We start from the raw sequence: 16,628 nt of genomic DNA, 5'->3' as shown, positions 1-16,628 counted from the left end.
TGAAGAGAAGGGTGGAAGAAGGTGGAGCAATTTTGATTTTAAAATGCATTCTCAATTAATTGATTAGTGTAACGAATTTTAAAAAGGATTTAAGAAAATAGGTGTAAATAAGCAAAAAAAGATTGAAAATGAATGACGTGGTGCTTACATGACTGCGACATGATGCTTACATGGCTATGATGTGGCAGGTGATAGTGGTATTCTACTCTCAGGGTTATATTTAATTCACTTCAAAGATATTAAGAGGTGTATTTAAACGCCCGTGTAGTTTAAGTGATGAAGTAAGTTGTGTTACCAAGTTTAGGGGAGCTTTTATGTGTTTTCTCTAAAAACAAAAAAGGGAAAACTATACAAATTGGAACCAACCCAATATGTTTACCCTAATTGGACCCACAACACAAACTATTTACCCGATTGCTCCCATGTTCTATTCACTGAACCATTATTTCTTCATCCTTCATACCATTAAAGTATATATATATATATATATATATACTTTGATGGTATTTTTATACTCTAATGTATCAAACATAAATTGAACAATTTTTTCACTGAATCACTATTTATTCCTCCTTGATGCCATCAGAATATATATATATATATTTATATAATATCTTAAAAATATGAACTCCTAACTTGAATGTTAAATTACTATAATATCCCTGACTTAGGTTGTGACTTTTTCGATGAGTTGTGACTTTTTCAATAAGTTGTGACTTTTCTAAAGGGTTGTGACTTTTCGAAAAGGTCATGACTTTTCAGATAAGACACAAAAAACATTTGTTCATATTACCCTTTGTTGACTATAAATAAAGGGGCTTCCTCTCATTTTTCAACCACAATTTTTTTAATCTTCTACTTTTCTTCTTCTTGCATTTTAATACTTTTGGTGTGATTTATTGTCGTTGAGTGAGTTCGAAGTTTAGCGGAATATGAGGTACTACTATTAGTAAGTTGTTTTATCCTAAGAGGCTATATTCGATAACCTTGAGTACTTGAGAAAAATAATTTTGATGATATAGTAATTATTTTTTTGCTTAATATATACATTAGTATGTAATGTTCCAATATATGAAGTTAACATGATGTAGTCTATATTCATTTGTTTTTGTTAACAATTTCTCTTGTGATGTAAATATATGTTTCTACATATCTTTTCCAAAATTTAGAGAATTGTCACGATTTGTTTTTGATGCTCAAGACAAAAGAATGACTTTATGTATCAATGTTACTTATGTGATTTAGACTCTCATGAAGTTTGTTTCAAAATAGTTATTACTATATAAACATTTCCCTTTTGTTTTACTTATTTACTATTTCTTAATATTTCAGTATTTTAGACGAAGACATGTTCATATGACTTGTAATAACGCCAGTTAAAGTTTGTATTAGTTTAATTTTTATTATTTATTTAATAGTTAATTTTATGAGATAAATGTTTTCATTAATGCAAATATATATTTATATTTGGGTAGGTATTTGTATTTAAATTAAAGTATTATAATGTCACAAATGTATTATCAAGTTAACAAGATCTTCTAACTTCAAAATATATTATTTTAAAATGTTACAAGTTTTTTTTTTTAAAAAAAATTCACAACAAATGTGAAAATATGTGAATATATAAAATGTAGTTGTTCTCTTTACATGTTCATATGACATCTAAACAATTTAACGTGGAATACACATCCAAAGCACATATGAAAAGAAAAATACAAAGCAAATATTGTCTATAAGGTAATATTAGTGAGATAAGACTAATTACATGATTGAACATCATCAAATTGAAATAAATATATACATTATTGCATATAACTAATAAAAAATTTCATTGACCATCTTCATAGGTTGGCTTGAATAAGAGATATATATGACGATCCACGTTGAATATTCACAAAAAAATCTGCAATATTATTTTTTGCTAAGCTTATTATTCAAATCATTGCTTAAATAAGCAATACTATTTACTATAACATATATTTTTGGAATTGATAATCACGTGCAACGCACGTGTAAAAAAACTAGTATGTGAATATGCTTATAGTATCAAGGATGAACTAAGTAGTGTTTTCACTTAAATTCTGCTTCTCCCTCTTTGATACTATCATAGTGTATATATATTTTGATAATATCAATTTGTAAATGTGCATTAGTAGTTAAAAATAAGGGATATGAAAGTAAGGGTAATTATTTGTAAATAGTTTCCCTTTTTGAATACAAGTATTCTTTTCCCAATAAACACCACCACCAAAAGATGAAGTTATGAAGCTCAATCAATAAATTACGCTTGGCCCAACATAATTTACCAAAAATAAATAAATTATGGAGCTCCTTCCTTAATCTGAAGTCACTCATGTTTGAGGCGAATACGAAATAATGATGCTCCAATGTGGATATCAACGAAGAGTGAACACTAAAAAAATAAAAATAGAAAACCTAACATAAATACATTGTCAAATAATTTCTCATTTCAATAAGTTAATCCTTATTACCTAAAAAAGTATAAATCTTCGACTTCCGGTTACCCAAAGCCACCAGAAAAAGAAGAAGATGCGAGTTGTTATGAACAGACTATCCCGAGCTCTCTGGGATTTCAAGAGAGATTATTCTTCCACACAGATTTCAAGAGCTCTTTCCACTTGCATTCAATCCAAACAGTGGCTTCCCTCGCCGTATCGCGAATCTCGGGATTCTCTCTTTGCTTCGCCTTGGTCCGCCACTCAACTCCGCGGTGCCAAATCTCGCGGTGCAGATGTAACTTATCCTCTCTACAACTCTGATTTTGATGTTTTAGTGATTGATATTTAACAGTAACGATTGTTCATAGTGGCATAAATTTCCAATTTTGCTCACGAATATATAATACCTGTGCTGCTTGTATGAATTAGTTAGTTCATCAACTTGACTGAGTAGGCCAAAAAAAAGTGGAGTATTTTAGGAATTCATATCACCAATCTCAACCAGATTAGGATTGACATGTAGATTGATTAATTTATAACCAATTTGGCCATTATTTACATTTTTCTGGAATATTTTTTTCAATTTATTCGAAAATTTGTGTTTGTCTATGAAAATTTCAAATCCAACTTGAAGTTTTCTTTTTCAAACCTGGAAAAGAACTTATAACCTATTTTCCAACTCATTTTTACTTTTGAAGTTGTATTTAAGAATGTCCAAGCATGAACATGATTCCAAATATTCTTTGCAAAAAGTATAACCAAACACAATTCTATGAATTCCAGAAAAAAGTGAAAAATATTTGGAATCTATGTCCAAATGCCTAATAATTTATTCTACTGTCTTCTTAAGCTTGAATGAAGCTAATATACGAGCTGGCTAACATAGAAGTTTATGTAAGTTCTGTATTTTCATTATTAAATGCTCACCATCTTTTTATTTTGGTGTAGTTGAAGCCAGGAAACGTGATTGAAAAAAAAGGTTAGCTTGCCCACATTTCTGTTCTATGGCTCTGTATATGTCTTTGTACACATAGACTAATAATGATGTGTTGTTCTTTTGACTATTGATCTCACCAGGAAGGATTTATCAGGTTAGTTTATGCATATTACTATCTTTTCTCTCTCCTTCCTTTTATGCAATTTTTGCTTTCTTGTAGTGAAGTAAAAGAGAATTATTTTCATGAAATTAAAAAATGATTAGGTGGTAAAGGCACAACACACAACCCAAGGAAGAGGAGGAGCTATTATACAGGTTGTTATTCAATCTTATGCAAATTATGTCACTCTTCTTATTGTTGTGATTCTGTCTATAAGTTAATAATAGCTTCATTTCTTATACTATTTTGTGAAATACAAGAACTTGAAATTACACCCTATGATCACTTAACTTATGTGATTATGTGCAGTACATAATCACTTATGAATTTTGTATAAGTATAGGATCTTAATCAAATAATCACATAAGATTAGTTACTCATATACATAAGTGTGCAAATAGTATCAGATGAGCATTTGGCACCCTTTATTATTTTAGCTTCTTCCTATTGTAAAGTACATACCTTCACTCATATTTACCTTTCACAACTGTGACTTGGTTTCCTTTGCTTCCATTTGATGCATCCATCTGGACAACATTGATTGCAGTGAGCAATCTCTAGCCAAGCTCGAACCACAAGTTGATGTGTATATTGGACATTTTTGTATAGGTTAGAACTTAGAACCAAATGTAGGTGCTAACCTGGATTCATTTGTTGTTTCCAGTTTCCTGCTAAGCACATAGCATTTGAACGCGTCTTTAGGCCGGCAGGGTATGGAAGATTTCTTGTAGGCCACTTTTTTTCTTATTTCCTAGAGTTGTCCAATTTTGTGCTGTCCAGTGGCCACTTAGTTGGTTATGCTGTTTGAAGGCTATCTGTGTTACCTTCTTTGAAATTAAGGTTCATGGCACATGCAGTTTTTTGTTTCCAATCTTAAGCCAATAGTTACCTTCCTTGAACTGTAGAAAAGAATTTATCATGGATCAATGTTTGACGCTGTCCTACCTTATCTTTATCGTGGCAGAAACTTGTGATTCTGGTTTCTCATAATATCTTTTATGTTTTATTTTTTGGGGAACTCCACTAGTCCAAAAAATGCAAACTAAAAGTGATTGTGGATCAAACTTGTCTAGTCACACATGTCGATAATTTTGAATTTGATGTTGTAAATCCCCTAGTCAGCAGCATACCATCTGTAAATCCCAAAAAGCTCATCATCTAATCCAACTCTATTGGATGTGGCTTGTTGACTTCTCTTTAGCAGTACGCTTCCAGTATTCAGCGTTACTGGTCTTCAGGATGGTGAATTTACCTATCTGCTTGAAAATAATAACAGAAGTTTTAGCATATCTATTATGCAATCAAAAAACGAATCCATAGAACATGAAGTATCAGTATTTCACTGACATTTATCTTAGAATCAGTGGTTAACAACAGCCAGAAGCTTAGTATCTTTACCTTATAAAAACAACAGCCAGTAGCTTAGTATCCCTACCTTATAAAAGAACAGCCGGAAACTCAGTATGCTCACCTTATTTGGAAAAATACAGACAGAAGCCTAGTCACTTCCTCTGTTTTATAGTCAACCTCAAATGTGAGTGATGAGTACTCTTGTTTGATAACAATACTTTGGTTTTGATTGTTGAAGTCATCAAAATCTTGATACAACTGTGGGTTTATAGAATTATGATTCAGTTGGGATTTTATTTCTTGTTCTTTGTTCTGAAATTTCATCTAAGTTGCTTACCTATGATTCTCAACTTCCTAACATTTGCTAATCATTGAAGACAATAGCTATTGTTATAATGTTAATGTCTTTTTTTGTTCTCTCTTTTCTTTGAAAATAATTTATTAATCATCTTATTATTTCCTTAACTTTGTCTTTTGCCAAACATTTTAGGTGGAACTTCGTGACGTTGATAGTGGAAGCAAGTCCAATGAAAGATTTCGTACGGATGAAACTGTTGAAAGTATGCATTTCCACATCTCTAGTCGCAATCCATCAGATTTGTTGTGTAACTCATCTCATGCAAAATATCACACATCTTTTTTCACAAGGACTACGTGTCATGTTATTCAAGGCTTTTGCATTTTATTGTGTGAACTTAGGCTCAATGAAGAAAATAATTTGATCAATTCATGTGTTTAAGCTTGCAATGTCTTTTGGGCTATAGAATTGGAGGGTTACCATGGTGTATGTTATTTGCGGACGATATAATATTGATCGACGAGGCATGTGGTGGAATTAATGATAGATCAGAGGTTTGGCGACATACCCTAGAATCTGAAGGCTTCAAGCCGAGCAAGACTGAAACATACTAAATGAAGTGCAAGTTTAGTGACATGTGATAGGCGGTGGATAGGGAAGTGAGGATTGGTACACAAATCATCCCCAAGAGCGTAATAGCCTATTTGGCCAAGTTTTTGGGAGGCTAAAAGCGTTTTTTTCTTTCAAAAAGTACTTATTTTAAGAAAAGTGTGGTGTTTGCCAAACTTTTAGGAGAAAATAAGTGCTTTTGGGAAGTTGCATAAACTTTTTTTCAGAAGCTATAAAGGTAACTTTTCTCCGAAAGTACTTTTTAAAAAAACACTTTTGAGAAAATACACTTAGAAGCACTATTTAAAAGCTTGGTCAAACATTAATTGTTGCTCAGAAGTGCTTTTTAAATTAATTAGCCAAACACAAATTACTTCTCACCCAAACTATTTTTTTTGAGAAACACTTCTCAAAATAAGTTGATTTTAGAAGCTTGACCAAAGAGGCTATATGATTCAAATATTTCGGGTATATAATCTAAGGAATGGCGAGATCCAAGGAGATGTTGCACTTCATATTGAAGCAAGGTGGATGAAATGGAGACTCACATCCGTTTTCCTATGTGATAAGAATGTGTCACCGAGACTTAAAGTTAAGTTCTATAAAATGATTGTTAGTTCAACTATGTTGTATAGGATGGAGTGTTGGCCACTCAAGAACTCTCTCGTTTAGAAGGTGTGAGAGGTTGACAGTGATAAGCCTGAGATATACCAAGGAAGAATTGTAGAGAGGTGAGTAGACATGATATGATATAACTTCAACTTACCGAGGGTATGACCTTAGATAGGAGAACATGGAGGTCGAGGATTATTGTAGACGGTTAGTAGGTAGTTGAGCAATTTCTTTTTTTTCAGTGGTAGAGCAGGTACCTAGTCTAGAGCAACTATCTGCTCCCTTACTATTATTATTATTATTATGCTAGCATTAGTTTATTCTTCAAGTTTATTACTCTGGTTGTTTCTTTTTCTTTGGGTATCAATACTATTTCTAATGTCAATACTTTTCTTTCTTTAGTATGTCGTTGTAGCTTTTTACTCATACAGTTTTTGTGAACTTGTTCTGAAACACGATTTTTCTTAAGCCGTTGGTCTATCGGAAACAACCTGTCTACCCACAATGACAGTGGTAAGGTCTGCATGCACCTCTCTCCCCAACCCACTTGTGAGATTACACTGGGTATGTTATTGTTTTTGTAGAATTGGAGGGTTACACATCTTCTTCCCTTGAGAAGTACGCACTAGAAGTTAGGTGTTTTTGCAGTAAATTAAGAGCATTTTTGGATTGACTTATTTTAAGTGTTTTTCAACAGAATGAGTAGTCTTTAAACACCTTTGTTTGGGTAAAATAAAAAAGTGTTGTTAAGCACTCGTTTTTAAGCGAAAAAACTATAAGCGCATCCAAACAGGCTCTACTTTGACAGTTATGTTTGACAACTTGTCTTTAGCAGATTATAAATGAGGTAAACACGAATGCCATATCATCCATTCGACTTTTTTTTACATTAAAAACATTTTCTCCAAAGTTTCATTATAGGACATTATAAGAGCACATACATATTGGTTTGGACTGTAGGATAATAGGATTCATGTGCTGTGTACTAGCCGGTTTCTCCTTTGCGTCAAGAAGTCAAGTCACTTAAAGGCTGGGACCAATTTTGTGAACTAGATAAACTTCCTTGTAAAATCATTCATTGAAGACGACAACTTGAGTTGCATGAGCCCACATTTGTAGTAGGTTATATAGTCATCTAAACTCCATCCAAGTCTTTGTTGTAGATGAGTGGTCTGTTTCTCTTGACATTATTGGTGTTGGATGTGCAGGAGTATTTGTTGCAGAAAAGAGTTTCACGTATCTTTATACAGATGAGGAAACTGGAAACATTGTGCTAATGGAGTGAGTATAAGTGTGCATGTCCCTGATTTTGAATGATTTATGTACATAGACATGTTCAGACACATGTATATCAGTAAAGCTATATCTCAGTCCAGTCTTCAAATTTTTCAATCCTATGCAGGCCTGAGACCTATGAGCAACTAGATGTGCCAAAACACTTGTTTGGTGAATGTTATGTCTACCTTCAAGGTATTCTTATGTATACCATCTACTTTATGATTTTATTGACTTAATATACACATTATATTGATATGTTTTAATATTATGTTATGCAGTTACTTATGTGTGTATCCAAAACTTGTAAGATCCTTTCAACAATTAAATCTTCTCATGGAAAAATGTCAATCAAGTTTGTCTATTATTTAGTTAAAGATAAAAGTCATGAAAGCTTTTTAATTTATGTTACTCTATCTGGGAAGTATAATTTTGCTAAGGAGGATGGGGATTTAGCTTTTAAAATTTCAAATAGGGAATGCACATGTCACCTACATGAGATGCTTATCCGTTGTTCTACTTTTCCACTACAAAAATGTTTTACAATAGAGAAAATTCATCTAGATTGCGTGTGATTTGTGCATAAAAACATCATATTCATTGGGAATTGGAATTATTGAATTTCAAGTAGGTAATTATCAATCTTGGTCATATATAATGTGTCAATTGATTTTCTGAAAGCCCTTTTTTATGATAAAGTAAATAGTTTAATGACTATGAGAAGGAGGAATGAGGGTGAAGGATCTAAAAGGGCGTAAGAAAAGCATGTTCTTCTCTTTGATAAGGTAAGGTAAAAGGGCATCATAAGAAAAGACTGTTGTGCAAATGGTTATGGAGATGTGGTCAGTTTCATGGAGTTCAATGGACAGAAGTACTAAAGGAGAGATGTGGCTCTCAAAGAATGAATGGTGCATCTCTTGTATAAGCATGAACTATGGGTGTGTGTATGGCATCACATTAGAAGTTTGTGGGAGGAATTAGCAGAAAGAAAACAAGCTAAACTAGGGTTTGACATGATGGCTGGTATACCTATCAAGAACATGTTCCCATTACCCTATAGCATAAATCTAAACACCGAGGCTCAGGTGGATCAGTTTGTTGGGTGACACTCTGCTTCTTTATACTCTTAGGAGGTGAGAAACTCCTGTTCCCTTCTCCTTCCTTACTCTTCCAAGAATTGTTCAAGAAGAGCCAGTTCCGCCTCCGCCCGAGGAGGGAAATTTCAATCGATAGGCGGTAGCTTCGGAGAACTGGGATGTGGAAGTAAAAACCCTAAACATGAAACCCTACCCTTCTTTGCTACCTCACTATCAAAGGATTAAATCGGAAGTCGGTTCATAAGGCATATAGATCGAGACTTGTAGCTTGATTCCTTACTCATTCCATACTAGAAAGAATTGCAGGAAGCATTCGATAACACTTCTTCCTATTTCTTTCTTAATGATATCTAACGATCAAGACAGTTTCCATGAAACTCTCTCATTTCATAGAAGTCATAGGAAGAGCTGTAACAATCAGGTGGCTGGACACCCAATTCTAGATAGAGTTGCAGGACCACTACATCTTTTCCCTATAAACTTGATGTTCTTCAAAGGAAGGTGGGGTGGAAAATCAGGATAATTACTACAGTGTGGAGATTGTACAAATGGACACCCCAGATTCTCTAAAGTGGAAGCATTATAAAGTCGAGTTTTTACTGGTAGCTCCTATAATAATTTTTTATTTCCACTGTGAATGGTAACTCCCTATTGGCCTCGGAGGGAGATTTGAAGAAGCAAAGACATATTAGGTTTCTCGTTTTTGCTAGATTGTCTTATGAAATTCTTGTCTTCCAAGACAACTATAGTAGAGTGGAATGCTACTGGCATGTGTGTAACTGAATCTGAGGATGTCAACCACCTACTTGTCCATTCAAACCCTTCCACTAGGCCGAGACAACAAGTCACACCGGCTCATAGTTTGTGTTGGTTTCAATCAAATGTTGGTTCGGCTCGTTTTTGGTTAAAGCTCTGCTGGGTGAAGCTCGTACTCGGTTGAGCTGGCTTGACTCAACTCGGTTGACTAGTTTTAGTCATGTAATGATGGATCTCATCCATTAAGCTTATTTAATAGCTTGTTTGTCCAAGCTTTCAAAATTTGTTTATTTGAGAAGTGCTCTTTTGTCAAAAGTGCTTTACGAAAAAGTAATTGTGTTTGGCTAATCAATTTCAAAAGCATTTTTGTCAACATGAAGTCAACAATTTATGCTTGTTCACGGTTCCAAAAACGCTTCTAGGGAAAATTAACTTTTTTCAACTTCTTTTACTACTCAAAAACACTTTTTTTTCCTAAAAGCTTAGCAAACATCATACTCCCTCCATTTCAATTTGTTTGTCTAGTTTTGACTTGATATGAAGTTTAAGAAAGTAAAAAAGACTTATATCTTGTGGTTTTTAACTAAAGATATATATAATGTACCAATATGAGCTTTAATCTTGTGGTCTAAAACATGACATGCAGAAAGTTAAAATGAAAGAGGTGGTAAAAAAGTATAGAATGGGTTATATTAACGTTTTAAATGTAAGATTCAAAACTTTTAGAGGAAATTAATATTGTACAATATTTTGAGTTTATTGTTGCTTTAATTTTTAGTTTCTGTTTGAAATTTGTATTGTATGGTTCAATATTACATCATTCTAATTTAATCTAGTAATGTATATAATTCAATCATATATAAATTCAGATACCCATTTAAACTAGTAATGCTTATATGTTTCTTAATCAATCCACTTATTGTGAATTAAATATTTTCTAGTAGTGTAGCACTATGTGAAACTACACATTAAAGACCTGGCTCAAGCTCGGTGTGCTCAAGCTCGATTGTACTTTGGCAAATCTCGGTTGATCTTGACTTGGCTCAACGCCCAGGACTACCTGTCACATACAAAAAACCTGCTATTTAAGTGAAGGGTAACAGAGCAGGCTTATTGTCCAGAGTTTCGAACCGTGTGTGGTTGGTTCTCGGGGATTTATTGGTTATCAATATTAAAAAAGAAACCACCCATTCATACTTTGCCCCTTGGAATCACAGCTATGGAAGTTCTATATCAACGTTCTTAAGGTCAAATGGACAATGCCAAGATCAGTTGAGAAGGTGATGTCAGGCTGGTCCATCTCAGGGCTGTGGACAAGAAAAGAAAGACTTGGGAGTTGGGACACGGTTCCTGCATTAATTTGTGGTTACTGTGAAAGTAGAGAATTTAATGATCTTCGAAAGCAAACTAAACAATTTTAGATTGAAGTGCAGACGTCTCTTTTCGGCATTTTGGTGTGAAATGAGCAATGCCAATGATGTTTCCTCAGTCTTGAGTCTCCTAAAGTAAAATTTTTAGTATGGTATTGGTGCCTTTGAAGCATTTATTTTAGTAGCTTCCATGTTACAATGCCCTGTGCACAAAGAAATGATAAGTTCTTGACGAAAAGCTTTCATCTTGAAATAGTACTATTTCTACTACTTTGATGAATATGTTCAGAAAGGGACTGATTGGTTGTAGAGGTATTCCTAATATCATGTTGTTAGCATGGGAAAAGATGTTAGGCATGGTTAAGAGGGTAAGTTTATAGACCTACTCGTTATCTAATTTTCTGAAGATTGCACAACTTACCGTAGGTTTTTTTTGTCTCTGCATTTATGCTTATTTTAGCGGTAAGTAATTGTTGGATTCATCTTATAGAATGAGAAATGGAGAACTATTTATCCTTGGGATCGTCCTATTTGACAGTATTCTTTTCAACTCAAATCCTAATCATGAGTGGTACTAAAATTAAGTCATTAAATATTTAGTTTTCCTGTCTTATTGTAGTATGTGTATGCCTAGTTGTGATAGCTCCTATTGATGTTCTATGTGCAAATGTATCTTGTCTCTTTTTTTCTTCTGCCTTAACAATTTTTTGAGGGGTAGGGGGTATTGCTATGTTCCTTTATTTCCCTTTTACCTATCAACATACTTTCCATGAAGTTAGCTCGTTTTCTTCAACATTCTTGCTGCAATAACTAAATTAATAATCAATTTTTCTTTTTTATTGATCATCTTTGTTGTGACATAAAATGTCTGAATTGTGCTAAAATATAAAATTTTATATTCTTCATAGATGATATGAAAGTCAATGTACAACTTTATAATGAAAGAGCAACGTCTGCATCAATTCCTACACGAGTAGCATGTACTGTTGCTGAATCCGAAATTCCCATGAGGGCATCAGCTACTCCACAGTATGTTCATTTCTCTTACTTAAGATTATTATGTCATATATAAATTGAGTTCTGATTGAAAAGTCACATATGTGCAGATAAAGTTTTAGCTGTTTTCATTTCTTGTCTGTGATAAATAGATTAAAACCTTTTCTCTTGACAGGTATAAGAAGGTTTTGTTGGACAATGGTCTTACTGTGCAGGTAAATTTAGCTTTAAGTTGGCAACACTTTAATGGATGCCATTGACTTTGTAGCTTTGTGGGGGGGGGGGGGGGGGAGGGGTCCCTTGGTATCCAAGGCAATAATTTCCATAAGCTCCGCCGTCCCACCAGCCACTACAGGAGAAAACAAAAATGAAAGAACACAAATATCAAATCTTTTTTAGTTTGGAGGTGTCATTCCTGTCTCTTCCACCTCTCTCTGACCTTTGAAAAATGTACTGCCTAGTATTTTGATCGGACTGAATACTTTGGTTTCTGCTGGATCAAGTATGTAGTGTTCATTATGACAAATCTCAATTATGTATATCGAGCAATATGTATTAATTGCAGTTGAAGTAGATGAGCAAGTTCTTCACTTTCTGCTTTACATCTTTCCCTTTATTCTAGGTACCGAAACATATCGTAGAAGGAGACAAGATTATTGTTAACACCATTGACCACTCTTACATGAGCAGGTGAGTGCATGATTGTCTTGTAAAAATTAGGATTTAACTTATGCAATAGAGTCAATCCATTTAAGTCTTGATCAAATCCCACAGATAGTAAGTATTTTCTTTCTTATGAAAGAAAGTCTTTTTCAAAGATTCTGTATAAATTTATCTATGAAACTGAGATTGTTACCTTTCAGAAAATTCTAATACTAATAGAAATGCCTATGAAGGTGGTTTCAGAAAGATAAAACTAAATAAACGGATCATTCATCCAAATTTCAGTTTGTTCTTTGTCTATATCAGCATTTGTTACTTCCATGTCTGTCTATTGTGAATATGCTTTGCATACATTTTACCAAGTTAGTATTGACTCATCACCTCTTTTTTACATCTCTTTAATCCCAGAGCTTAAGAGTGGCATTTTATTGGTTTTCTTCATTGTTCCGAATGGACCGGCGAACTATTGACAAGCATGGGTTTGAGTTATAGTTGGAGTTTATTAGAATCCAAATTATAGTAGATATGTTTTTAGCAGAGTATTTACATGAGAAACACATCTTGAAAAAGCAGTGTTAAAGCTTTTCCTCACGCCTTAGCTTATTGCGGGGGAGAGTATATTTATCGGAATAAAGTGTAGTTGATGTTACTGGCTCCTGCTCTGTCTAAGCATATTTGGTCCTATGGCTATTTGGGGGATAGTTTTCCGGCTAATTTTTGTTGTTGTAATAAACATCTATCACCAGAATAATCATATTTAGAAATGTTGCTGATAATATGTTTTTATGTGTCTGAAATGTTAAATTTACCAATGTAGATGAAATGCAATCAATCAATCTAAAGCTAAAAATTGTACTTTAGAATAAGTAAACCTTCACTGTGTTTATTTCCTGCAGAAGTTCTTAACTCTGCATTGCTGGACAATTACTTTTATTGTAATCCAAAAAATAAATTGAAATATGGTCTTGTCAATCCGGTGGTTGAATATCCAATGGTTGTCTTCATTTACATAAAGTCTCTATCTCTTCCACCCCGTTCCTCCTTTGCGGCTTTGCTGCCGCCACCACCACCACCACCACCACCTATATTTCGAACCATTATGTATGATGAAAGAGATGAGAAATATGATGGAGCAGTTGACATAACAAATCATTTCCTTTGTTTCACATATTTTCAGTCCAAATGACCACATGCTTGGTTCTTCAAAATGCAATGCTAATGGTTTAAAAATCCATGCAAAGTGCCTAGACATATTATATTTTTATATGCCAAAGGTGGTTTGTTTGCATGCAGCCAATATATGTTTAAATCGCAAAGATCGATGTTAAGTGAATGCGTCTAAAAGAAATGTATAAGTTGTATATATGCACCGATGAGTATAAAAACATAATTAGATCAAGGAGATAAGGCAGAAGCCAAATTGAAAGAGATATATATAAGAAAATAAGTAAAACCAGAAAAACATCTGATGCTTATTAGCAGTCGTTACTGTATCTATTGTTGCAAGCCAACTATAACTGATAAAAAAGATCTCATAAAAGTACTCCTTTCTAAAACATTTAAACTAGGGTCATCAAAGGATAACATTCTAATTAAAGCAATAAGATGGTAAACTACATGATACAATTAGTAAAATTATCTGACAATGTAATTGACAATTTCACTAACTATACTTACAACCTATCACAGTCCTACACATGTCCACAATAACATAAACAGTTACATTTAACTGATCCCAACAACAACTAACTGCTAAACTAAGCTGACAACTAATTAGTGACGTCAACTTACTCCACTACCCTCCCTATCTTCAATACTCCTCCTCAAACCAGCTGTGATGAAATTATTCAAAACACCAGGTTTGGTCAACAGTAAGGTTTTCCCAAAGCTTTGGTTAGCATGTCTGCTTGTTGGTCACTAGTAGGGATACAGAGAGTACTGAAACCCTTGTTGAATCTTCTCCATAATGAAGTGGTAGTCAATCTTTATGTACTTGTTTCTTTCATGAAACACAGGGTTTGCAACAACTTGAATATATAACTGTTTTACTATCACAAAACACAAATACTGGTTCCTCAATTTGAATGTTCAACTCTTTAAACAATTTAACTTCTAATTCATACTTTTAAATAAATTAGTTGATTAAATATTATTTGATTAATTTTATCTAAAATTGTATTTTTGTTTATAGGAAAAAAGAATTGGGGTGCACTCCTCTTTGTAATGAGGTTTTCAAGAGAACTCATGTGAATACGAAGCTTAATTAATGAGTCGGATCCGAATGAGTGGATTGTGGAAAAGGCCAAACGATATATATATATATATATATATGCTAACTTTATTTTTAATATGAGGAGAGAATATGAGCTCCACGTGCTTGTGATGGGCAATATATGGTCAAACTCACGCCTGAAGAGTTCACTCAAAATCTTTTAGACTGAAAAAAGTGGTTGGGGGATACTTATGAGCAGAATCTATGGAATGACTCAAAACAATGTACAACGACTCCAATCAAATCTAGAAGGTATTGGATCGTCACGCCAAGTCGGATGCTTGACGGTGTTTAGATAGCTGCAATATCGGAGCAAATCGCACAACTTACAAGCGTATGAGACAAAAAGAGTTGTAGAATAATTAAAAGATGAACGAAACCGTTCAACAAATCAAAGAACAAGGGTTCAACTTCGCTCGTCGACAAACTGTGTCCTGTTCTTCAAGAGGGTCCTCCCCAACTAAGGACACCGACGATAGTGATGAAGATGAATATATAGAGTCCATCCCTTAACTAGAATCCTTTTAATTAATGGACATTTTAGATTTCTGTACTAATTTTGGAAGACTTTATAAGTCTCTATTTTTGTGTTTTAAAATGTTCAATTAAATTTGTTATTATATATTTTATGTATTATGTTACTTGTTTGATATGTTATGAATGGATTAGATTGAATTTTATTTGCAGGTGGGCAACATAAATTGACATTTCTACTGTAAAAAATGATGCAAAAAAGAGACGAACAGAGAGTCCTTTTTTCTGTTGCTTTTATGCATTTTTTTAAAAAAAATCCAGAAATGTGACGCAGTCCATCGCTTTATCAGACGCTTTTCTAAAAAAAAAAAGCGACGACTGACATATCGTATTTTTTTAAATAAAAATAAAATTAAACAACCAAAACGACACAGTTCATCGTTTTTAAGTGACGCCGTTCATCGATTTTCAAAAAGCGTCGAAGACAAAAGCGACGGAAGTAGTTGCGTCGCTTTTTGGTCGATTTTGATAAAAAAAAACAACGCAATCCGTTGCTTTTGACCATCATTTTTATCAATTTTTTTGTAGTTTAGATACATGAAAACAATAGCATTTTGAAAGGAATTAAATCCCTGGAGAGCTTGAAAATAAAATTATTTAATCTGTTGCAAGTTTATAATTATAGTAGTAATCTAAATATATAATTTTTTTTTCTTTTATTAGACGTATAATGACTATTTTAGTTTGTAGGAGTGATTTTTCTTGAAACAAATTGACGATTTTTATATTTTCAAAATCATTTTCTTACAACATTGAGATATATAATGAATAGACCTTCAACTATAGATATAGTGAATTTCTACGTAGGAAATATGAAATTGCGACGAATTTGAAACTTACAACATCTAAAGAAAAATCCACTATTCCACCACTGTGTATAATTAGAAATCTCTATTTTACAATTATAGAATTTGTATAAAATAATTAACACATATATATTATATATTTTTTCTCTGTTTCAATTTATTTAATCTACTTTTCTTTTTAATTTGCTTTAAAAAGAATAACCTTTTCATTTTTTAGCAACTTATTAATTTCAATTTTTCGCATGACATGTTTAGGATCACAATATTAAAAGACATTTTGGTGCATTTGACAAATCTTTAATTTTAGACCATAAGATTTAAGTCTTATTTTACTTTCTTAAACTCTATGTCAAGTCAAAACACAGAAAAAGTACATACACACTTTTCAAAAATAATTAACTTTGAAATACATGTTGGCCGTTGCGTATCTAGGA

The 16,628-nt window shown here is 33.1% G+C and overlaps 1 protein-coding gene across 2 annotated transcripts; it reads left to right on the top strand.

Annotated features, from left to right (window-relative positions):
• The first annotated feature begins 2,475 nt into the window (after nucleotides 1–2,475).
• On the top strand, nucleotides 2,476–14,916 carry LOC102593296 (elongation factor P). 2 transcript variants are annotated; one of them, XM_015314550.1, is made up of 11 exons: nucleotides 2,476–2,754; nucleotides 3,408–3,438; nucleotides 3,537–3,550; nucleotides 3,661–3,711; nucleotides 5,397–5,466; nucleotides 7,634–7,706; nucleotides 7,828–7,895; nucleotides 11,832–11,952; nucleotides 12,095–12,134; nucleotides 12,542–12,609; nucleotides 14,774–14,916. In XM_015314550.1, the coding sequence occupies exons 1-11, from the start codon at nucleotides 2,551–2,553 to the stop codon at nucleotides 14,847–14,849; spliced, it is 816 nt and encodes a 271-aa protein (XP_015170036.1). In that variant the 5' UTR covers nucleotides 2,476–2,550; the 3' UTR covers nucleotides 14,850–14,916. The 2 variants fall into 2 exon arrangements, with proteins under 2 accessions (XP_015170036.1, XP_006340078.1); XM_006340016.2 differs by lacking the exon at nucleotides 14,774–14,916 and adding an exon at nucleotides 12,991–13,424 and having other exon boundaries at nucleotides 2,477–2,754.
• Nucleotides 14,917–16,628: the final 1,712 nt, after the last annotated feature.

Source organism: Solanum tuberosum, unplaced genomic scaffold, assembly GCF_000226075.1.
Source record: "Solanum tuberosum cultivar DM 1-3 516 R44 unplaced genomic scaffold, SolTub_3.0 scf00015, whole genome shotgun sequence".
NCBI lineage: Eukaryota > Viridiplantae > Streptophyta > Magnoliopsida > Solanales > Solanaceae > Solanum > Solanum tuberosum.
Note: the sequence above shows the minus strand (reverse complement) of the source record. Positions and strands in the feature narration are given on the sequence as shown.

What these genes read in the sequence shown, in the direction of transcription:
- LOC102593296 (XM_015314550.1), top strand. Translation starts at nt 2,551, where the DNA reads ATGCGAGTTGTTATGAACAGACTATCCCGAGCTCTCTGGGATTTCAAG. An exon ending in GGAAACATTGTGCTAATGGA is followed by an intron (nt 7,707 to 7,827) that starts GTGAGTATAAGT and finishes AATCCTATGCAG; the next exon opens with GCCTGAGACCTATGAGCAAC. An exon ending in GACCACTCTTACATGAGCAG is followed by an intron (nt 12,610 to 14,773) that starts GTGAGTGCATGA and finishes TTTTGTTTATAG; the next exon opens with GAAAAAAGAATTGGGGTGCA.